At 39.0% G+C, this 23,982-nt stretch overlaps 4 protein-coding genes across 4 annotated transcripts; 1 reads left to right on the forward strand and 3 right to left on the reverse strand.

Moving 5' to 3' along the window:
• Positions 1-1,156: 1,156 nt before the first annotated feature.
• On the reverse strand, positions 1,157-2,013 carry LOC106718853 (pheromone-binding protein). The gene is made up of 3 exons (XM_014513053.2): positions 1,861-2,013; positions 1,605-1,788; positions 1,157-1,342 (listed from the first exon to the last, which is right to left on the reverse strand). Exons 1-3 carry the CDS (start codon positions 1,987-1,989, stop codon positions 1,158-1,160), a joined length of 498 nt encoding a protein of 165 aa, XP_014368539.2. The 5' UTR covers positions 1,990-2,013; the 3' UTR covers position 1,157.
• A 741-nt stretch (positions 2,014-2,754) lies between these two features.
• Positions 2,755-3,590, reverse strand: LOC106718852 (pheromone-binding protein-like). Its single transcript, XM_045681688.1, has 3 exons — positions 3,558-3,590; positions 3,002-3,182; positions 2,755-2,927 (listed from the first exon to the last, which is right to left on the reverse strand). Exons 1-3 carry the CDS (start codon positions 3,588-3,590, stop codon positions 2,755-2,757), a joined length of 387 nt encoding a protein of 128 aa, XP_045537644.1.
• A 1,020-nt stretch (positions 3,591-4,610) lies between these two features.
• On the reverse strand, positions 4,611-5,402 carry LOC106718877 (pheromone-binding protein). The gene is made up of 3 exons (XM_014513077.2): positions 5,268-5,402; positions 5,004-5,184; positions 4,611-4,792 (listed from the first exon to the last, which is right to left on the reverse strand). The coding sequence occupies exons 1-3, from the start codon at positions 5,394-5,396 to the stop codon at positions 4,611-4,613; spliced, it is 492 nt and encodes a 163-aa protein (XP_014368563.2). The 5' UTR covers positions 5,397-5,402.
• Positions 5,403-9,406: 4,004 nt separating this feature from the next.
• LOC106718876 (general odorant-binding protein 2) lies at positions 9,407-10,364 on the forward strand. Its single transcript, XM_014513076.2, has 3 exons — positions 9,407-9,570; positions 9,713-9,899; positions 10,080-10,364. Exons 1-3 carry the CDS (start codon positions 9,427-9,429, stop codon positions 10,259-10,261), a joined length of 513 nt encoding a protein of 170 aa, XP_014368562.2. The 5' UTR covers positions 9,407-9,426; the 3' UTR covers positions 10,262-10,364.
• Positions 10,365-23,982: the final 13,618 nt, after the last annotated feature.

Here is a 23,982-nt window from a genome sequence, read left to right on the forward strand (position 1 = left end):
ATGTTTGGAAAATGGCGCCAACCGTAAAGGAATATAAACAGAGATTTTTTTTGTTTTCTTCACCCATTCTGGGTAGGCAAAGGGAACTATGCCCAAACAGCCAAGTCTTCAGTAGATTATTTTTATTGATATGAAATAAAAATGAAATTTAATGAGATGAAATAAAATTAAACCTAAACTAATTCATTGAATCAAAACATTAAATCTGATATTATAACAAATTAAGAGCTTCTTTTTAGAAATATTTTCATGAATCAAATAAACTTAAATGATTTTTTTTTCTAAAAGCTTCGTGGTCGTCTTACATACTCGTGCTTTTATATACTCGTAATGAAATATAATATTTCGAACCTTCTTTTGATTTTGTCCTGTTGGTCACGTCCTTCCCGGGCGCTCTGATGCATCACACTTGGACGCGAACTTCACATATATCAATTATCAACTCGTTCGTTCACCATTTGAGTAGCCGACAGTCGCCCAACATAGTTGAACTTACGAGCGTGGCGTGGCGCGTAATTTAAACAAAATGACAGCACGTATAGAAGTTTCTAATGTAACTATTAACGGACTTAATTAACGGAAGTTAACAAAGCGTTAACACTTTTTGAAGTTAACTTAAAAGTTAATCCGTTAAGCAAAATGTTAACTTCGTTAATTAACGATTAACGGATTAACGAGTTAATGCCCAGCTTTGGCAGTTGGCATCACGATGTTTTCTTTCACCGTAAGAACGTCGGATAAATGTACATATGTAAATCGAAAATCGTAAAACACATTGGTACATGGCGGGATTCGAACCCAGGACCTGACGATTGCAAGTCAAGTGCTTAATCCGTTAAAGCCACCGATGTTCGTTGATTTCAGTTGATATTATCCGGTTAAAATTACCTCAATATTTGCATCAATAGCCATAAACGTCAGAGTTGTCATTAGAATATCGCAGTACATATCGGTAATTTAAATTTTTATTTCTTAATCCTGTTTCGCGTAATGCTCAACTCAGCGAGCTGTCCTAAATGACAAAGTTCTCATGTTTTAGATCAATGTATTTTTAAGTTCTCACAGTACACTGGGTCATGCCTTGACGGTCACTAGGATTTTCTAAATTTAATCTTTAATATGAACAGAAGGTAGGCAGAAGATTCAATCGTGATTTATTATTTTCCATTCAATACATTTTCAAAGGGGCCCCTGTAGAACTGCGGCGTCCAGTTGAGGCGGTATATTTGTGATCGGAAGCAAATCATAGTCTTAAGACCCGCGGCGCACGCCTTGCGCTCGGAGCTGGAGACGTTCTGGCACGTCTTGAACACCTCCAGCAGCACCGCCGCGTCATTCTCGACTGCACCACCGTCACCACAATGATAATGTGAACCAATTAGCGGCGCTTATGATACCTGACCCCTGATAACTTTAAACTATTTTTGTTGTTGAATGAAAATGAATAAATGTAAGAAGTCGGTTTTTGTATCTATTGGATGTGACGAGAAAATAAAATGTATTGTAAAAATTCATAATAAGCAGAGTAGGTGTCGTAAGCTTTAATTTTTTTCCTGAATGACAAAGACAAAGAATGAGCAACATGTATAATGCTATATAAATACCGGCGCCGTTCTGGCGGAGGAAGTTCATAATGTTAGTTTCATTGAGGGAGCCGTCGCGGTTTCGCAGCTGCAGCTTGAACAAGCTGCAGGCAGCCAGGCAGCCCAGGTATGTGTGCCCCGTGATGTTCAAGTCACGGTTCCAGAAGTCCAGCACGTCGCGAAAGTAGCCCGTCTGCGGGTATAGCTGCAACCACAACCCGCAACTCTCAACCTTCTCGAACGGTAACAAAAGAGTACAACAGTGAATGTACCGTACCAACTGCACGCAGTAGAGCATCATGCTGCCGAACTGCTTGCTGATCTCATTGATAATAGAGCTGGGGGCGTCATCTGCTGCGGCCGCCACCACCAGCAGCAGTAGCGCCGTCCGCACCACCACACCCATTTGCAGTGAGTCGAGTTTACAGCAGCTCTCGTAATGCTAAAACTAATTACTCGTCCCCGCAGCTCACAAATGGCCGGCGTCAGCGCGACGAATGAACACGATTGGCTTCGTACCGGACACAATTTGTTTGCAATGCACACAGACGATCGCAATAATTATATCTCGTCTTTATTGACTTTCGAATTTGTTCCGTTTTATTTGCATCTTTATATTAATAAACTGCATTTTCTAAATTGGTATCAGCTTATCATTTCATGTGTTGTTGTGTTTCTCAAAAGAATACTTCTTTTTTCGTCTTAATATTGATATTGAATATAACAACAATGGGAGATGAAATTTTAATTAATAATTTAAGACATTTAAAGTGAAATAATTTTATACGAAATCCAAATCTTAAAGAATCATACTAATGTTATAAATGCGAATGTTGGGATGGATGGATGCTTGTTAGAAGATATCTCCAGAACGGCTGCATGGATCTCGATGAAATTTGGAACAGATGTAGATTATAGAGTGTGGAAGAACATATAGGCTACTTATTAAGCTTTTTTTAATTCTGTGCAGAGGAAGTCGCCGACGACAGATAGTTAAATGTAAATAAAGGGGTTTGTTAGTTAAGGGGCACGGAGTAAATATTATAATGACAGAGTTATAGATTTCGGGTATAGATTAACAGTTCTAGTAGACTAAAGTAGGCGTTGACAATAAGACCGCTAATTGTTACAGACATGATGTATTTGATAAGACAGAAGTGATTATCAACAGTCAGTAGCTGCCAGGCGCCCAGCCGAACTGCTCGATGGTGGTGCGGTAGCAGCGTAGCGCGGTCAGGCCGGCGCTGCACGTGCGTTGCGCAAACCCGCTGTCCTCGTGGCATTTCACGAACATCTGCTCCAGCTGCCATCGAGTGTTCGGGTCTATAGACACCTTGCTATTTACTACGTCGAATTATGCATATAATAGAACCACGCTGAAGCTAATCACGTGCGTTACGTTCAGAAAAGCAACGAACCGGCGTCGTTTGCGGTGAGAAAGCGCCGCACGTTAGCGACGTTGATGCGGCCGTCGCTGTGTGTCAACTTGAGCCGGCGCATGCCACACACGGCCAAGCAGCCCAGCCGCTCATCCTCCACTTTGTAATCCGGGTCCCAGAAGCTGTCCATGTCAGGATCCACGTGATACTTTGGATACATCTGGGATAAAATTATATCCGTTTTTTTTTTCGATCTCGCAACATGTTTCTTCTGTATTTCTCAGCTTAAAGTTAAAATAGGAATAGAACTTCCACTACACTTTAACATTTTTAAATTATAAAGTACCTACACTTCCTAGAACTACGAGAGTCTACAATCTACATGAAGGCAGTGACAGTGAATTTCTATGGAGGCAATTTAATTTACCTTGTCAATTTTCTCTTTACCTCGAATAACAGTTTCACTTTTATAAGCGGCCTTAATTAACAACGTTTCCCACGTCGCGTCGTAACATTAAGTTGTATTGGTATATCTATTGAAGGTAATTTCAAGTATTCCCTTGGCAAGTTTACAATTTAAAAATTAATCATTTACCTCTCTACTGCACTGTACCATGATATCACCCATTTTGGAACTAATGTCGTTGACAACCGTCCGCGGAGGTTCGAACGCGGCAAGATGTGTGATCAGCATGACCAATACAACCAATAAAGTGGCCAACAACACCATGTCTGTGGAGCCTACCCCGAGCTAATGGCGGCGTTACATTCAAAGTAGACACTCACTTTGTATCAATTTGTTTTGTAAACAGCATTCGTTTGTTTCCGAGTGCACTAATCGCCATGCAACACAAACAAATTGTGTGCGCGACTGTACTGTAAGTGCCACTTTTTTAATGCCTACTTTTGCATACAAATGGCAGTAAGTGTCGTTTTGGTAATTTATTGCAAAGGTTCACTTAACAAAACTTGAAATATTTCTGTGCCAATTACTGTGCAAATAACTTTGTATTAAGTGCGCGAAAATTATATGAAAGTTTAACCATTGTTATAACTTTTTTGTACAAGTCAAGAGCTAAAATATAAAGTGTAAGTATTAAGTGTAAAGTGAACACTGCATATTCATTATTGTATTAGTGAACAAATCATCTTAATGCATTTTTATGAAGAAGCGAGACGCGGTCAATACCACCGACAGATGGCGCTGCAGCCGCAAATGCATTAACAGCAATTTTTGCTAATCATAGCTTCGACTTATTTTGCACGTTGCGTACATTAAAGACTTCAATTTCCTACTGTCTTATGTAGGAACTTAACATGAAGATTTTAGGAAACAAACAACTAGGAACTCAGAAGCACTTTGATGCACTTTATTTTAATTATTAATATGTTAAAATGAAAATAACTGCCACAACCAATTAAAATAAATAACAAACGATATCAGTAGATTAATACAAACATCGCTTTATGTCGTTGTAGCGATCTCTCAACGTCCGAGGAGCGGGCCGGGCCGTTAAATTAAGATAAAGTGCGAGATAATCGCAAACACGTAATACTAAAATACTAAAACTACATCTGCACGTTCTTAAATTATTACAAATATGTTTAATTTAAAACTGCTAACATTACATGATACTGAACCAAAGTATTAAATTTCCGCGAGCACTTCCCCCACAATGAGCTCTACGTCCGGGGCCCAGTTTAGTTTGTGTATTTGTGTTTTGAAACAATTGCAGACTTTTAGCGCGTGCAGACAGGCGTCCATCTTGTCCGGGTACTGCTGCTCACACTGATGTAGTATGTCGATCAGTTGCTGTGCCATTGCCTCGTCTGTTTACAAAACAAATTTCCCTAAGATATATTAAACTGAAAAGGCCTCTTAAACTGAAAGCCGATACAAGGAGTATCCGTAACTGTCAAGACATTGATTAGGACTGCGACAAGATTAGCAATAAGCTACTAGATTAAAATTATAGGTAAAAGAGATGCGGTAGTCGTGTATTTGCGAAAAACCAAGCCCCAACAGTAACTAGTATCTCACCGGCGCCGTGTTTCTTTGCGAAATTAGCGGCGTTTCCATGGTGCAGACTGCCGTCTGGTTCCAGCAGGTCCAGCTTTGAAGAAAGGCACACGATGGCGCACCCCGTAAGCCTGTTATTTATTATGTAGTCCTCGCGCCAAAACTGAGCGAATTCTATATCGACAACGTCGGGGAGATTCAACTAAAAAAAATCGTACCACGTAAATAAAAATGTTCTACAGACAATATAATTTTATTTCAATATGAATTATTTGGCAATTTTACCTCACTTTTACACGTGTCCAGACCTTTCATGTAATTTATTGACATAGTTTGTATGATTTCTTGAGAAGAATAAACAGTTTTACATGTAAGCATACATACTATGACTACAAATATTATCTTTTTGTCCATGTTTAACTTCACTTAATATTTAAGAAAAAACTAATTTATTTCTCTGGGTGCTTCATTTTATAGCAGTAGCAAGTTGTCAATTACTGGGTTGTAATTGTGAGTGAGGCACCAACCGACACTTGCTTAGTCAATTAACTTGTCAGGAAAGAGAGATGAGTGCGAATTATTTGTTTCCTAACATGTAGTGGTAATTAATAAGAAAAATATCAACTGTACACGTAGTGATGTTAAATCAGTCACAAAGACAAGACGATGTGGTTATTTTATAATTTTTTTAATCATGTAACATAATACGAGTATGCTGCAGTCTTACGAGTTGTAAGACCACACTGGATTGTGTAAGTTGAGACTTGTTCTTTTTTATTTATTGATTTAAAAATATATACACTCCTATTTAACGTCGTCAGCTCATTACATGTCCCCACTGAGGGGCCCAGAGCCTACCCAATTTAGGGATGACTGGGCCATTGTCAAACACGCTGACCGAGTGCGGGTTGGTACCGAACGAACCCGGACCTTGTAGATTACGGTCCGGTCAAACATGAGCTTAAAACTGAACCACTGACGCTCCTATATAACGTAGCTGTTAAATGTATAATATTTTCAACACCAAATAACTTACGCTTGATTACAACTTTACTACCATGTGTTAAATACAATAAACATTTTCACGTTTTCATGTGAATTCGTTCGTAATGTTAGAGCAGTCGTTTTAAGTTCAATTTTATTATTTATTTATATAACAACTACTTACTATTCTGAATTGCAAATACACAAAAACAATTTATTACATTTATTATTATGACATGACTAGAATCTGCGCGATTAATTTGCACTCTATAGATATATTCTTTGAGTTTGTTTTCTTTTGTTTTATACGAAAAGTTACACAAACTAATGGTTGTTGGCATAAGAAATAGGGTTGCCACCTCTTTGAATTTGGCCCGACGTCACCGGCTTCGTGTACATTATTGTGAGAGTAAGTAACGTGAAATGTCACAAGTCAAGGAGTCAAGTAAGTACGTACCCGAACACTTGTAGTTGTTTTTTAACTACCAGTGTTCGGATCTACGTTTAAAGAAAGGTAGTAGCCCTAACAGAAAACGATATTGAAGGTGAAGTGGGAAAAGAAAACAGCAAATACAAGTTGGCGCGTTGCTGCAGCGCTGACAAGCTGATGGATGAAGTTGACGCACCTACGAAGAAATCATTAAATATTAATGCTGACACATGATTTTTTTTCTCGCAGAACATTTCCGGTATATCATGTCCATTATTCCGGTTATTTTACAAAACAGGCTCTAGACTAAATCTTTTTGGAGACAAAAAAGGTAAATCTTGAAATTATAATACGCTAAAAAAATTTATAATTACTCGGCTTTGCTCTTGCTTTGTTGCAGGCGCCGGCAATGATAAAAGGTATTTAATTAAAAATGGTTTTTTTTTTAACTTTCTGTTTGTATAAATTTAAATGTATGTACAAATAATTATTTAACGTACTTTGTCTTTATGTGATTTCGACGTGGGACACCTACATATATTTTGCCCCCTACGTTCATTGCCTGTTACTTTAAATCATTGTAAAGTACACACATAACATTGCAGAATCCCAATAATAACATAGATAATGTAAATCTCAGACATGGCATATGCCATAAAGAAAGGTAGGGGCGGCGGACAATGAGCGATCGCGCCATGCACGGCGCCTGGCTGACATTCAGTACACGTAGAGCGCGGGGCGTCGGGCGTCGGGCGCCGGGCGTCGGGCGTCGGGGGAGACATAAATATTACCAAAGAAATCGCGACCTCTTTTATATGGAAATTTTTATATATTCCACCAAACAAAGTCGCGGGCGGCATGTGTGTCGCGTTCGGTTTTATTGTTTAGAGATAATAGGATGTGCAGGTGCACACCGACGCGCCGCGCCGTGCCGCCGCTCGCAACTCCACATGTAACGATATCGAACACTTACTTTGAACGACCTCGATACTGCGGAATTATAATTTTACGCATTGTTTACTTCCCCTAAAACAATGTTTTTATATAGGTACCCATATGTACAATGATAGAAAAGTGCTAATAAAATAAATAAAAATGGAGAACTTTCGTGAAATTTAACGAAAATAAAATACATCTGTCCAATTTTATATTGCCTTTGGTGTCAAAATAAAATAAAAAAAGAAGTAAATTTTACTAAAATTATTTGTAATACGTAAATATTATATCAAATCATATTTAATATAATTATTTAATAATAAATTGTTCTAAATCTACGGCAGCGCCAAACGAGATGCTCGGTGCGTGAGGGATCACTCTCCGCCGCCATGATAGATGGAAATACTATCTGCCCGCGAAAGAAACTAATGGCCACTACACCTGCCGTGGACTGGGGGCCGAGCTCACCAACAATCATTCATATCACGTACATATATAATTAGTAAAAACTATATTTTTTTCAAATCGTCACTTTCCAAAACAGTTTGAAGAAAAAAAAATATAACATTGGCGTACCAAACTCGATGTACAAATATGGTACACAAATATAATAGGTATGGTATAATGTATTGAATTTATTCTTTAAGCTGCATTTATTTTATTAAAAGTGAAAAATCATAGATTTGAGTTCACCAAATCAAGGAACAATCTAGTATAATACACATTGCTACACAATTACGGTTCAGTAAAAAGCAATTGCCGTGTGTTCCAGGCGACAGCCTTCACGTGCTGGCCATCCGTCACTGCGAGACTCCCGACTAGGGCTATGGGAAAGTGATTCCGCACTCCGCAGCCAATGGACCACGGAATGGGAATCGTGACAGGAATACTCACACACACGACATCAACGCGGACTTGGTAAAAACATTATGACAACAACTTGTAATATCTAATATATAAAATTCTCGTGTCACAGTTTTCGTCACTGTACTCCTCCGAAACGGCTTGACCGATTCTCATGAAATTTTGTGAGCATATTCAATAGGTCTGAGAATCGGCCAACATCTATTTTTCATTTTATTTTTTAACTGCGCGCGGACGGAGTAGCGGGCGACAGCTAGTATTGTATACGGAACTCTGAGTTAAAGGATTAGATTTATATGATAATGAAATGCAAGAAATTGGAACTTGTAAATGGTCTTGTTGCCAATAAGTATAACAACATGTTGTTGTTGTTTGAATCATAGAAGCAACGTTGTTCTTTACGTAAAATGTGCAAAAACAACGTGAGTTAATGAAGTGATAACATTGCGGACATGGTACATAAAAGTTGATAACGAGAAACATAGAATAGTTTTTATTCTTGTTGTAGAAATGTTGGCGCACGCGGGGACGTTTGTCGTGGGTGGTCAGTCACCAGTCGGGCAAGTGCCTCGCATTCCACGGAGATCTTGTGTCAACGCGCGCAAAACATGTAGCAATGATCGCAAATAGAACCTTACACTAGGCTAGGTGTTCACAGATCCAACTTCCAATTCTTCTTTCCTAGCATCTCATATAAAATGAGCAGTTCTTTGTTTTTTCGGGTTATAAGCTGACTGATTAGATTTATTGAGACCGCAGATAGCAAATTGTACATGTTCTATGATTTCGACTACTCTGATTTCTATATAATATCCGCCTCATATTGCTGGTGTGCTCCATCATCTGTAGTCAAGTCATTGGTTTACAAGGAACCCACACGGACTTGAGCAGTGATGTACAAGATAGATATTGCACACACAAACAGATGATAATTTCCCTAATATATATTTTACAGCGAAGACGCAGTGCTTTGTAAACAACTCTAATAGCAGCCTTTGAAGAAATAAATACAGCGTGAGTTGACAGTACTGGGCAGTTAATACGCTGTTCGATCCATTGGGAAAACAGCGATTACTAGATGTTATGGCGCAGAACCCAAGGTGTATAATAAATTGCTATTCCTTTATGCTCATGATGACAAAAATGTATAATTTACATTCCTAATGAGGCCGTAATAAAGCGATTTTCTTGCATATATATAACTGTGACCCGGACGATGGAAGTGCCACTATGGATATGGGTTTGGTGCGCTGGTGTCTGAGCTGTGTGCTGGTAGGTCTGGCGCTGGCAGCTGCGCCCGCCGCCGCCACGGCAGAGATCATGAGCCACGTCACCGCGCACTTCGGACAGACGTTAGAGGAATGCCGAGAGGAGGTAATATTTAACAGTGGTGGAGTATTCATAAAGAAAACAAATTTTACAACTCAACGAGTACAAAAATATTTTGTTTAAAACAAGAAAGCATCTTACTTCTCTTTAAGTTTGGTTAGGATTTGTAATATTGTATCCTATGCAGTCGGGGCTGACGACGGACATGATGGCGGCGTTCGCGCACTACTGGAGTGAGGACTTCGGGAAGGCGACGGTGCCACGCGAGTTCGGCTGCGCCCTCATCTGCATGTCGCACAAGTTGTCGCTGTTGCAGCACGACGTGCGTCTGCACCGCCTCAACATGGACGACTACATACGCAGCTTCCCAAACGGTCAGCAAAAAACAACTGTACCATTTGTCCCGGACATATCGTTGTAATTTATTTCAAGTGAAACTGCTTCATTTAAATACAAAACATAACTTTAAAGACGTGTCTCCCTAGCTTTAGTGAGTCACGTCACTTGGTGAACGCTCGATGAGTACTTTATAACATAATTAATGTTATTTTCAGGTGATTTGTTGTCGAAGAAGATGGTGGATATGATTCACGAATGCGAGCAGCAGCACGACACTGTGGACGACGACTGCGAACGCATCGTGAACGTCTCCCTGTGCTTCCGGAGCACCGCCCAGCGCGAGGGCATCGCGCCCAACCTCGCCATGGTGGAGGCCGCGCTCGAGCAGTACACGTAGAGCGCACTCTGACGCGTAGCACAACTTTTTAGTCTCAGTTATTTCGTTATACTTCTATATAGAATATAAAGCCCTTAATAAAACATTTTTGGATAGACTTCTACTGAGCTACATAATTTAAAATACCGACACAACATGTCCTGCATGGTTCATTCAATGATCGCTATGTCGTCGTACCTGGCGATTGTGTGCAGGTGCGCACTGGTGGCCAGCTTGACGAGCGGGCGGTGCGGCGGGCGGCTGGGGCGTGAGGGCGGGCTGTAGGTGTACTCCCCCGCCTGCGCGTCACCCCCGCCGGCGCCGTCGCCCGTCAGCCACGACCAGTGCTCAGCCATGTTCACCCAGCACGTAGCACACAGCAAGCACTAGCACCTTCACCGTTATTTCTCACTTAACACTTCACTCAAATAATTATCACACAATTGATCTTAGAAACGAATTATTTCACTAATCTGTTCGCATTCTAGTTATTGGTAGTCCAAACATTTTAGGATAGAACAGGATAGAACTTATACTAGAGACAAATATAATTCTCTCACACATCATTTTTTTCAACTCTAACGGTTTAGCTTACGTAAGCTAAAAAGAATATTTAAGGGGTTCAAAAATACGCTGCTGATTTATTCATTTATACTAAACTTTAGTTATCATACATTATATCTTCATTCACCCGGTGAAAACCGTATTATAATCCGTTTCAGCGGCGCATCAGAACGTAGAAGCCAAACAGAGGTTACAGAGGTCACGAAAACTGAATTTCTTTTATAACATTTATGAAAGAACATATTAGATTGAGTAACGGGTGAAGCTAACGCCGAGTGGAAACCTTTTTGTCCAATTAAATAGATCATTTGGTAACAATAAATCAAATCTCACAATTTTCTCGTCCACTCAACGATATCATCCTTCAAGTTTCCGTCTAACAAGTCTTATTAAATTTACGAACAATGATTGATAACATCTGTCTGAGCGGCGCGGAGCCCGAGCGGGGGTATGAAACCGTGGCGGGCGAGCAGCTGACGCTCCACAAACTACCTATGCGCTCCGTTGCATTTATCATAATATTCCCTATTCCAAAGGCTCAAAGCATATTTTGCCCGCACAGCTAAAATTGTAAACTAACAATCCTAAGAAATGCAACAAACACCCTCCTCAAAATAGCGTTATTAACACTCAAACACACCCTCTAGGTAAGAGTACGTACAAGAGGTTCACAAACAGGATTCTAGGGTTTATTCGCATTCCGTCCCGCTTTATAGTTTGATAAGCGAGCGAGATAAATGTATAGTTTATTGTGAGGACGTCGACAATGGCGGGGGGCGCAGGTTGAGTCGGCGACGGCAATAAATCTGCGGCCCTTGCGATTCGCGAGAGATATACTGCCGAGTTAACTGCGCCGCGCCGCGGTGAGTCCCTGCACTCTCCCTGCCCCAAGTTGCTCACCACACGCCGCTCCCGGTTCACGACAATACACGTAATGGCCCATTACCCGCTGGAGCCTACAGCGTTTATTAATTAAATATTTTCTAGTTCATTATACCGATAGTATTCTCCGAAAAAAGAAGAATTCAGTAAACCTCTAATACATTAATGGAACCTAATAGCAATACGATATCATACCGCAATCAACAATTCTAAAAACATTTTCTCTACGCCGTGGGAGCAAAGTAACAGGAGCATTGTGCAGCAGCAAAATATATTTATTCTGTCCGGATGCGTCCGGTCTGGTTGACTTTGAGTGAGCTTTAATATTAATTGCGGATGAATGAGAAAATACTTCAGACGATGTACCTACGAGTAAACCAAGTATTTCAAGTCTAACATTATCAAATACATTTATAACAAGTTTGCTTTAGATAATATATTTTAGAAACTATGTTTTAACATCAACTTGAAAAAGATGTTTCTAAACAATAGGTATTTTATGTTTTTTTTATTGTAAATTTCTCATTATTAGTTATTATTGATCTGGAATTCGTTGTAAGAGAGCTCACTCCTACCACTTATCGAAATGGATCGCGTTTGAGGGCGCGGGGGCTAGTAGTGTAATGACGGGGCGGGGTCCGCGTCCGCTCAGTTATCTATCACCGCTACAATATATTGTTACAGATTATCATCACGAACATAACTTGACAACAAACTTACATATACATTACAAACAATTGGTTATTTTGCAATGAACTGGGATGGTCGCGTACTCTTTATTAAACCCTTACTTATTACATTGTACTGGATTTGAAGCAAAGTACATACTAGAAAAAGTACAGCTAATTATTACGACTTCTTTTAAGAAATTTGTATGTGTGAACTTGAAGTACGCAACACTTACAATACTGTCTGTATGCAATTCAAAGTTTTTGGGAACATTTTGAAACTGAAATTTTAGCGTTAATGGATGCTAAGTACAATCGATGGAAACACTTGCAAGCTACTTCCACGCTGAGTGTCGCCGAAAACCGGAGCTCTAGTGTTATGCATGTACGCTGCTAAAGCATGGGTAATAATACTTCTTGTGCTGTGGTCGGTAAAATGTTGCATGAGTAACATAAGTATAATGTGTAAGACTGTTTCCTAGTTTGATTGAATTTTATATAAATATCTAGAGCTTTAACCTGCGTTACAATTTGTAACTAATCCATTGGATGTAAATTAATTGACCACTTGCAGGAGAGACTGTAAAAAGGTAGAATAAAAAACAACAACGGTTTTAATTAAGTTTAGCTGCCTCCGGCGAGTATTTTCGCGGCGCTCTTCATTAGAGCGCCTTTTCGTACAATGTAAATCCAGCTCAGACACTGAAAAATACAAAACTAAACCCTGCCATCGATAAATTAGGATTTAATTCACATTGCGACAGTGAGGAGGGGCGCCGACTCTCCCCAACGAATCGGGGAACGTTTCCTACTGATCAAATTAAAAATGTGAGCATTTGCATAATTCTCTCGCTCTTTTAATTTGTTACTACGAATATAACGTATTTGTAAAGGTTCAAAACTAATGCGAAAAATGTCTAAAGGCGTAAACAACAAAATAACTGACTATCAAATGTGTACCATTAATATTTTCCGTATCGCATGCAATTGACAATAAGATTCCAACAGCGCGCAGGCGCATGAAATTAGTCCGCCCAATTGGTGCCAATGGTCAACGCGACTAAATGTCGCGACCAACAGACTGACGACTTGCGAACTTGCGATGTTAATTAAAGCCATTTAGCTCGTCTGTGTCACACAAACATTAGGTTATTGTAATAATTAAACTAAATTAATAGATGCAAATTGAAAATAACTACCTACATACTTCCATACATACTTTGAATTGAAAATAAGATTTTAAATCTAAAAAATAATAACACAAAAAATGTACTTTAAAATTATTATTACAAGTTGTTCGCACAACTCCTGATCCATAAGTAAAATGAAATAACGAAGCTAATAAACACGAAGTTCGAAATTATGAGCGTGAGCAATAAATTCAATTATTTCTCGATGTATGTACATGTTGCCTAATCATGCGATTCATTGATCGCGCCTTTACAACATCTACAGGATGTTGTAAACAACACTTTGAAAATCGCTTATTCTACAAGATAAAAGTTTAGATAAAATACAGGCTGGCATTTGCTGACAGATTTTAAATATTTTGTTTGACTTATAATTGAACAATACAAACAAATATTGTTCATTTTACATATCACTGTCTAAGTCAAATATTGAATGAATGAAAATAGATATTCATTAGATATTTATAAATAAATAATCAGGATATATTTGTAACAATCAAACTACATCAGGCTGTATATTACAGTGTCCCGCGCTTTGCCGCGTGACTCATCGTAAAGCCCGACACACACTCGCGCGTTCGCATCGTACGTACGATGCGCCTCTACGTGTTTGTGTGCGCCTGAGGGTGGTAAGGCTGCGGCCTTAGTAAAGAGCTGATAAGACACGGCCTACGGGGTACCAACGTTGTTGAATATTATTACGGTAGTCGTTTTGTTTTTGTAATAAGAAATTGTATGAATATTGTGCAACATAGATGTAAGTATAGTTCAACAATCAGCTTGACTAAGGAACGATTCCCGCGCCCGCTGCCGCTTCCGCTCCCGCCAGCACGGTACGAGCGGGCGGCGGCCGGCGCGGCGGCTGGCGGCTGGCGGCTGGCGGTTTATGTGAAATCGATGCATGCCTGTTTGTAAACACTAACTTTGTGCATCTACAGCACCACTTCTTTATCTCATGCAATTGATTTAGTCTAACTATTTGTAATAATTTTTATTTATACAATAAAATTAACTTTATATAGCAACTATATCTAAATCTTTGGCGGTTTGTAATAAATTTTATGAAAGATCATCAAACATTATCGCTATTTATATCAAAAGAAAATTAATTCGTTAACTTTATAAAAATAAGCTTAAGAAAATAGAATCTTTAATATATTTCATTGAAAGGATTAAAATAATCATAATTTATTATGACACCACCCTAACATCGCGTGTCATTATTGACATCCGATGTGTCACAACTGTCACTTGCACAACTGATAAGGACGAGAGCACATTGCTGTCACACGGTAATATTAACGTAGTTCACAAAATAACTTTGTTTTAGAGTAAAGTTTATAATTTGGTAAGCGAATGGCGCGAGGTGGCGCGGCGGCGGCGGGCACGTTGCGAACTAACATTGTACCGGCGACCGGCCCGCGTGCACCCGCGCTACAGTATACTACTCGTAAAGTGGACTAATTGTCTTGATACTCGCCTGTCGACCCTCTCAGACACAAAAACGTGTTTCTGTATTTGCGAAACAATTGACATTTAAATATGAAATATTTAATCATGACTTTTGTATTATAGTGATAGAAAAGTTGGCAACTCATTTAAGAAACATTGGATTATTTCTCTCGTCTTTCTGCGAATGTAAGCGACTGAATTCTTAGTCAAGGTTCTTGGCTATTTCTGTTCTAGCAGTATTTTTGTACTTAGTTGTATGTATTTAGATTTAAAAGCTCCATGTTAGCGTTTTATAATTCCTAGGCCTAATATCTATGGCAATTCCATTATAATTTAAAATGTAAACAAATCAAGACTGGTCAGTCGGTGTACAATAGGGGCACCCCGTGCGTGGCGCCCCTCGCACGCTTTCATTCATCCGCCGTAGTACGCAGGGCGCCGGGCAGAGGGTACAAGGCGGGGGCGCAGGGCGGGGGTTGACCTTGCGTAGGGGAGGTGGCTGTTGCGGCGGGATGCTTGCAGTGTCGATTGTCACTGCGCTTTTGGAGCTTTTCCTCCCCACGTTCCCTCGTTTTATGCATTATCCGCAATAAAATTAAATAATAATCGATCATCATCAAAATAACAAAAACAAATGCATTGTACTCAATTATGTTGTAATTAATGTTTTACAGAAAAATATCAAGTAAGCAATCAATGTTGCCATTCTCTGTGTACGGCTCTTGAGTGCGAGCGGATCACCGCGATGTGTGCGATGCATTATAATGCTTTAGCAATCAATAATTAATCAAGGGCGGGCGGACAGAGTGCATGCGCCGCAGCGGGTAAGGGCGCGCACACACCGCTCCTTATGTTTATATCATACTGTGTAGGAGCTGGTGTGTGATAAATTCCAATGGACCCCACTATAAAATGTTTAAATTTCACCGTCACTATAGATATTGCTTATCGATACTTTTCGTAAGATTTAAAAGGATGAAAGATATTCCATTTGATAATATTTAATTATATAATTGACATGTAAACACATAAATAACAATAAATGATTTCCACTTCTCATTTTAATATTGCGTTATTTTTAATAAAATAATTTATAAACTTAATTAGCAAACCTTGAAGCTGTCACATGTCAGCAGTGAGTAGCACGTTGATAGCGCTACGATATAGCAGCTTTGTAGCTTACCTGCAACGGAAAATGAAAGTTACAGCCTGAAAGTTGTCTAAACATAAATATGTACTAAAAATGTGAGTAAAATATCTGTTTACTCGTAACAAACACAAACTGTGCGGGAACTAGGAAGTGCCCTCTCAGCAGCGGCAATCCCCGCAACAGCTTTTTCAATTTATGACAAATCACTGCAAATAATATTCATACTTGCGGCGTCAATCTTTCGCGTAGCGAAGTGACATGTTTTTGTTGAAGATATATAAATGTACAGGAGTGACAATTTTTGAGTTTATTTCTTTTAATTATAATTTATTTTGCTTCAATTAATTTTATCTTAAACCGTACATATGTAAGTGCATAACATTTTCAAATTAATTATTTACTTATGTTGGAATTAATAATAATTGTGGGCAATTAATTCAAAGATATGAGGTTTTATCGCATACACATATTAAATGTATTCGTGTTTTTTTATTTAGTGGCTGTCGCCCGCGACTCCGTCCCCAAAATCATTTTACTAGACTATGTTCTACATCTATGCGAAATTTCTGTTCTGCAGATATCTTCTAAGAAACATCCATACATCCAAACATTCGCATTTATAATATTAGTATGATATTTTTTACGCTTTTTGTATAGTAGGTAATACTTACGTAACTACCATGTTTTTTAAAGTAGTTTGTTCAAATTATAAGTTTAAAAAAAAAATAGGTCACGTCTATACAGCATAGATCTTTGAACGTCATATCTCACGGTGACAGATTCATGGGAATGACGAAAATATGGCGAACGAGACGATAATAAAAGGCGGGAAGGGGCTTTATCTTAATAGAATATCGTGTACCCGCCGCCAGCCCGCCAGCCCGCCAGCCCGCCAGCCCGCCGGCCCGCCACACCGGGCCGCGGGCTCTTTGCATACAGATGTGTGCCTCCCGAATAGCTTTTCCCGGGAATGCGCCCTATCATGATGAAGGAACCGCTTCAATGGCTCCAGGTAAAAGAAATTTCCGAGAAAATTCGTTTACATTAACAGTTTCTTGGCCTTTTGTTAAAAGCTTACGGCATTGTAATTTGACGCTACGTAGCGTATCTTATGATAAAATTGTAAACTCACACATGCCAGTGTACGTACTACTTTATAATTTTCTCTGACAAATACGAATAGGAATCAAAACTGAAGTTTGGGAAAAAACTTTAAAATGACTAAAGTTCATGTGTCACCCGTGATATGCATGTCAAATATTCGCTTTGTTTATGTATTTTTTACAAAACAAATAATAGCAGAAACTTCAACTTTAAATAAGAAAGAAATAGTCAAAAAGCTTTAAAGGTTTTTAAAGCTAATAAACTTAGTAGAAAAACTATTCTAATTGGAAGAAACCAATTCCAATTTTGTTTGTTATTTGTGACACAAACTCAATACGTTTGTGGAAATAAAGTAGTATTCTATTAACACTTAGACAATTCAATAAAACAGTTCTAAAATAAGACGTTTACACGCAGCTTATGTGTCGCCTCTGAACATGTTACTGTGACCATTTACAATACTTTACCAAACCGGTTCAACTCACGATGGCCGCTTACATCACAATCGAATACGGATGAAGTGGTAGAACAAACAAAATACCTTCCATGTTACAATCCCCTTATTGGGATTTGTAATGAAATATCACATGAAGAAGTGGTCGCTATAAAAAACACAAACAGTGGCATCGAACTCATAGTGACGTGTCGAGTGTAGTGGTGTAGCACATGAAAGCGAACTAAGTTAGATAAACAAGGCGCAAGTCCGTGTAGGTTAGCTCGGCGCGGCCGCAGCTTCAATTGCAGTCGAAACACAAACAGAGGGTGTAACCAGCGCTGTGATGTACGTATATCCGGTCTTGCAGTTCGTCAGGACGCGGGCGTCAGAACGGCAGTAACTGGGGCCACGTGTGTTACCCGCCTCATGCCGGAGGCGCGTTTATAGTCACATTGCACTCGACCGTACACTACCTTACTCTTTTAAAGTCAAAAGTGTTTAACGCTAAATGTTTAATTCAGCGTTTCAGACATTTTTTTCTGAACAAATGCCAAATTAAAAATAGATTATGATTTATGATATATAGATTAAAAAAACTTGAGAGGTGTCAAGGGACACCCGGATGGAACGAAGTTCCTTTCAATTAATTAATGAAGGAACCAATGTTTATTCTATGAATAAAAAACTTAAGTCTTCACAAGAAATACATTTTATTTCTATGAATTTTCGTTATATATTGTCACGTCGTTGCCATGGTGATATAGCAAAAAGTGTCGTGACAACTTTTCGTAAGAATTTTTTCCGTCTAGCCCCCTTTCACAACGCGCGATAAGGAACTTCGTTCCAAAAATACAATTTTAAAAGCGCGTATTTTGCTTAGGAACAGTTAGAAAAAATCTTACGTGACCCACTATATTTTAACATTTATACATTCAAAACGGTGCCGTTTTAAAATTTTTAACTTTCTTACTTAACAAACAAGGTATTAAGTAAAATAGATATAAAAACGTTACTAAAAAATTCGAGCGAGTAAGCAACAAGACAGATGGCAGCACGGCGGGGACAGATTGAATGCACTTTTGTTTATCACGTTTGCAGCAGCGCCGCTATATTTGGCTCCACTATTTATTGTGTTCGCACTAAATGGTGGCGAGGATGATACTTGTTACTTGCAGCGTGTGCAACGTTTGCAGCGTGTGCAACGTGTGCAACGTTTGCAGCATGTGCAGCGTGTGCAGTGTAAACGAGTCACGCGTCTGAGCGGAAGCGGCGGATGTGCCTCAGTTCAAAACACAACTTTACGATAAACACAGAACTGATTTTACATTCCTCACAGGATACGCGAACGCGAACTTTGTTACAGTTTGTTAACTTTGTTTAGTTATTCCCGGAAGTTGTTAACATTACCTATATTTACTTTTAATATTAAGCATGTAAAAAAATTATAAAATAGAATTATTTACTATCTATACAGAAACGTTACAAGTATAATTTTTAATTAAATGCTTTTCGTGCAATCCAACTTAAAATAGTTTCAACAGTTTTATCTAAAAGATTAAATGCAGTCTGAATAATTTGACATTTGAATATCTTGGTATAGAATTATCACTAATATGTGTATGCAAAAAGCCTCCATTAATTTAATGAAACCTATTTAAAAAAAGTCAAGGTTATATTAATATAGTAAAGGTCCGATTTGCCCTTTAAGAAACACAAGGAACAGCAAAGTCTCGCGTGCACTCAACAAGCAGATGTTTCACAAATGCAACTTATTTATAAATTCCTCGCAATATCATGCGCTTACTAATTTATTAATGAACAGTGAAACATTTTTCACTGGCTGTGTTTTTACAATCAGCACGCGAACTGTTAAACCTACAATTTATATTTATTACTTGAAAGTTTTTATAAAACAACACAATGGAATTTAACTAACCTGGTGACTAGAGTTGTTTTGAAAAGTATTTGATGTTTTAACTAATTTTTTTTTTAATATCAATGACGTCACTACTCTTTTAGTTAAGCTATTTATGCATACGAAGTCTTCTGATATATATTTATTGAGATTTTATAATCACAATAGCTATTGCCTGCGACTCCGTCCGCACGGAATTAAATAACTTACTAAGTATCCTACGTGTTCTTCCAGACTATGTTCTACATCTGTACCAAATTTCATCAAGATCCGTTTAGCGGTTCCAGTGATAATCTTTTTAAAAACATCCATCCATCTAATCTTTCGCATTAATAATTTTAATAAGTAGTAAGATAAAACATAACTCTACAACTGCGAAAAAACTTTGTTTAACTTAATATTTACCTTTAATACTGGAGAACAATTTATGACATCATTGTATCATTTTCATCACACTATATCAATACATTCATCACAAATTTATCAAGATCCATTATTGTCACACTAATTTTCGCGAACTAAAAGCGCGTCGTAGTTAAGTGACGTAACTGTTTCGCGACGTAACTTGTGCTGTAGGGCGGCGACTTGAACGCAGGCGTGGGGCGGGCGGATAGCGCGGCGTGTGGCGCCCGACTGCCGCTACCCGGCGCCCTGTGCTCTGTGCCCGCCCAGCGTCAGCGCGCAGCTGCCGAGTTGTAAACATTGCGCTGTGTTGAGATACATCACTGTCGACCGTCATTTACATATCTTCACATCTGCTTGGGAGGGAAAGGCGAACTCCCCAGAGGTAGATGTGAACGAAAAGAAATTTACCTGTATCTCGTAAAGTATTTCAAACTAGGCTAGTTAAAGTCGAAATAGATCTTTTGAGTAAAAAAAAGCTATCATCAACGTAAACCATCTTAATTTAAAGTTTTTAAGCTGGTTCTTATCAAATTACGCTTGTTTACTAGAAACTTGTGACCACTATAATGATAACTTGATAGTGACGTTATATTATGTACTTCTAAACATACTAACGAATTTATCATTTATAATTTACAATAAATGGTTTTTAATAAGCGATACGTTATCAATAGCATGACATGGCAGATGACAGGCTGTCGGCCGCCGCCGCCCAGCACGCGCTGCCGGTGGAGCAAGTAGCGCCGATAAGGCACGCAGTGGTAATGTAATGTCATTACAGCTCGGCGTGCGACTCACTAAAATGTTGGCGTTAGTTGAGTCTCTTATAACAATACTCGTACTAATAGCTACACATAACAAAAATGTGTGGGTTCATAACTTAGCTTCAATCTTAGCACAAATGTATCGAGTAAAGGTCTGAGAATTCATTAAACGAGTTATTGTTGCCCTCAGCTTATTTTAGGTTTTACTACAATCAGTAGCCGAGGCTCTACGGTCCTCCACACGACATGTAGACCGAGATAAGACCCGGACTCACGTGTAGTGCTCTGCGCCCGGACAGCACTAAGTGCTCCGTAATCGAGAATAAATTGAACATTAATCAAGCTGTCCTCGCAGTTATCGCCTGCGAATTTATTAATCCGCTGAGAGCTTTTAATGAACGCAAATGTATGTTAATCCGATCGCAGGCCGCGCCCGCTCTTCGTCTGCCGGACGCAGCGGCTTGGCCCGGACGGCGACGCTCGTGAACGTTTTGTATCGGGATTAGAGTCCGGCGCTGCTCTCTTTATCGCCTTATCGATGTTGATCCGAGACCACGTTATAATTGAATTGCCGCCTTTGAAGGGAATTCAGCGCGAAGGTGTCCAGCCTGGTCGATTCTTGTAGCATTGTCGAAAATTTGAGATAATTCAAATTATGGAATAAAAGCATAACATGAAATTTTCGGTTTTACAACATCTTAATGACCATAGAAAAAGTACTACCGAAGAAATGTTTCGCGAGTCAGCAGTATTCGCGATCGTCCTGCTGAGATGGGTATCGTAGATGTGTGCGGAGATAGCGCGCTATGTCCGGCGCGACGGCGCGGCGAGCCGCAGTCTAGGCGGTCACGCTGCTAGGTGCCGGCCTCAAACAATTTGCTACCGTTCAGATTTATTGCCTCGATAACGTTGACACGCGACTCAAGTCTCACATAACAAATTGCACAAACAAAATCAACTTGATTTGCATACAAATTATAAGTCATTTCTGATCTTAATTCTTTTTGCACAATTTCCTAAGAATATATTTGTGTTGAGAAAAATACAATGTACATAATTATAACTTAGACGGACCGCTACTGTCTGTCTCTAATAAACCGGTATATGTCATTCATATTACGATTGACATGTAGTAGATGAGGTCCTGACACAAATAGTAACAAACACTACATTATATTTCAATAGAATACATTCCTCTGTATACTAATATCCATACTTAATTTATTTTCATTGAAGGGCACACTCTTGTCTGTCCGTAACTTATATACGCCGCTTATCCGAACCTCATCTGACACGTACAGCCACAGAGTTACAGAGCCATAGAGCTGCACAGGTCCGTAGTAAATAGCGCAGGGGTCTGCATAAATGGAGGTTCTATTCAGATATGTAGCCGCATGTGTGTCGCCGCTCCGCCGCTCCGCCGCTCCGCCGATACCATCGCTACTGAACTACAATCAATTCGCCTGCCCTTCATTTACTGCTGACTAGCTTTAAGTCTCTAATTCACCACTCAAGTAATATCAATTGATTTTATAGGATCCTTTGTGTTACGAACACATCAATAGCTAAATCTCATAGAAATTGCGTGTTTTATTTATAATTAAACTCCGCGAACTGAAACTGTTAAATTAGTATAACCGTATCTATATAGGTATCATCAAGTGATGTAGTCAGCTGCGAATTTATGAATCATAAATAAGGTAAGCTGGAGGCTTTGTGTCGCGGCGTCACAGAGTGATGGTACTTATTACATTATAGTGTTAGTTATAATAATATCATGATTTTTCATTAACAACTTTCGCAAATCATTAACCCTTTAAATTCTAAATAAGTCTGAAAAGTGCCGTTAAGGAAGTTAGTGGTTGAACACATATTAACCTAAAACTCTCAAAGGTTTTAACCACACAAGATTTAATGAATGAATAAATTTAATAATTAAAGTTAGTTAAAAAGTTACAACAAACATTTGTTAATAGTCAGCTGTATTTGACTAGACTATGGCGCGTTAGACTGGAGTTGGTTTACAGAGCCATTACGTACTCCGTGCAGTAGCGAGCCTCCAGCGGCGCTAGCGCGGTAACCTATTACTGACGCGAGCTCCGATTGAATACCTAATTTAGAACAGTAGTTTTATAACGCATTGATACGCCTGCAGATTACGAAAGCTTAAGTTGGTTTAAACTGTTTCTTGTATATTATTTTAGTCAATTTACATTTACATACTACAAAAACTCGGATACAAGTCGCTTCACAAGACATTTATTGTTCTTATGAACAAAGTGTAGTCGGGCGGCGCCACTCTGTCTGGTCACAGTCACACGGCAAATAACACAGTTCCACGCTGCCTTGCCGTTGTCCTGGGGCAGTGGGGAGGTCAACAGAACATAATAATAGCAGGTGTTACTAAAGTACTTTGCTAGATAAAGTAGAAATATAAACTTAGTTAACTTAAAAGGGTCCATCATTGTCAACGTGAAACATAGTTAAAAATCATTTATATTAAAATGTTCGTACAAGTCTTAATAATATTACCATAATCACTTTTCTCATAATTTTTATCTTATTTAAATGTTGTAATGTAAAGGGAAACGATTCAGTTTGTCTAATGTGAGTATCCGGCCGCGTTCTCGCGACCACCTCGTATACAAAGTGGCCAAGGGATTGTAACACTTATACCTTGATGTGAAGTGCTATTCCGTTAAAGGGAGTCATTTGAAAGTGCGGTTGTACTGAATGAGAAATACGGCCGTTTAAACCGAAGGCAATCTGGGCGGCGCGGCGCGGGGTCGGGGACGAGGACGGGGGAGGAGGCTTTACCGGATTTAGACGACCATTATCGAAGTGTTTCCCATTCCATCGAATTTATAGGGAAATTCGGGAAAACGTAGCAATTTGAGGTTAACGAACGTTTCTTGTTTAGCTTTAAAACGTTTTTAAATCTGAGCAGAAATGTAAGGGGGGGGGGGGGGTAGCCTCGGATTTGTAATCGAAAATGTCAATGAAAAATAAATGGTGAATGCTTTCCACGCCAGGGACGCTAAGATCTTTTGATGACATTCGATATTAAACACTTACATAGTTTGTTTTTGATTTGATAATACATTTTGATAGCAGAATATAGAAATAGGAACTTGAGCATATACAGAGACGTGACAATCATTATAAGTAGATTAATATTGTGTCATTGAGTTAAGTGTGTCCGTTAAACATAT

This window comes from Papilio machaon, chromosome 16 (genome assembly GCF_912999745.1).
Source record: "Papilio machaon chromosome 16, ilPapMach1.1, whole genome shotgun sequence".
Lineage (NCBI taxonomy): Eukaryota > Metazoa > Arthropoda > Insecta > Lepidoptera > Papilionidae > Papilio > Papilio machaon.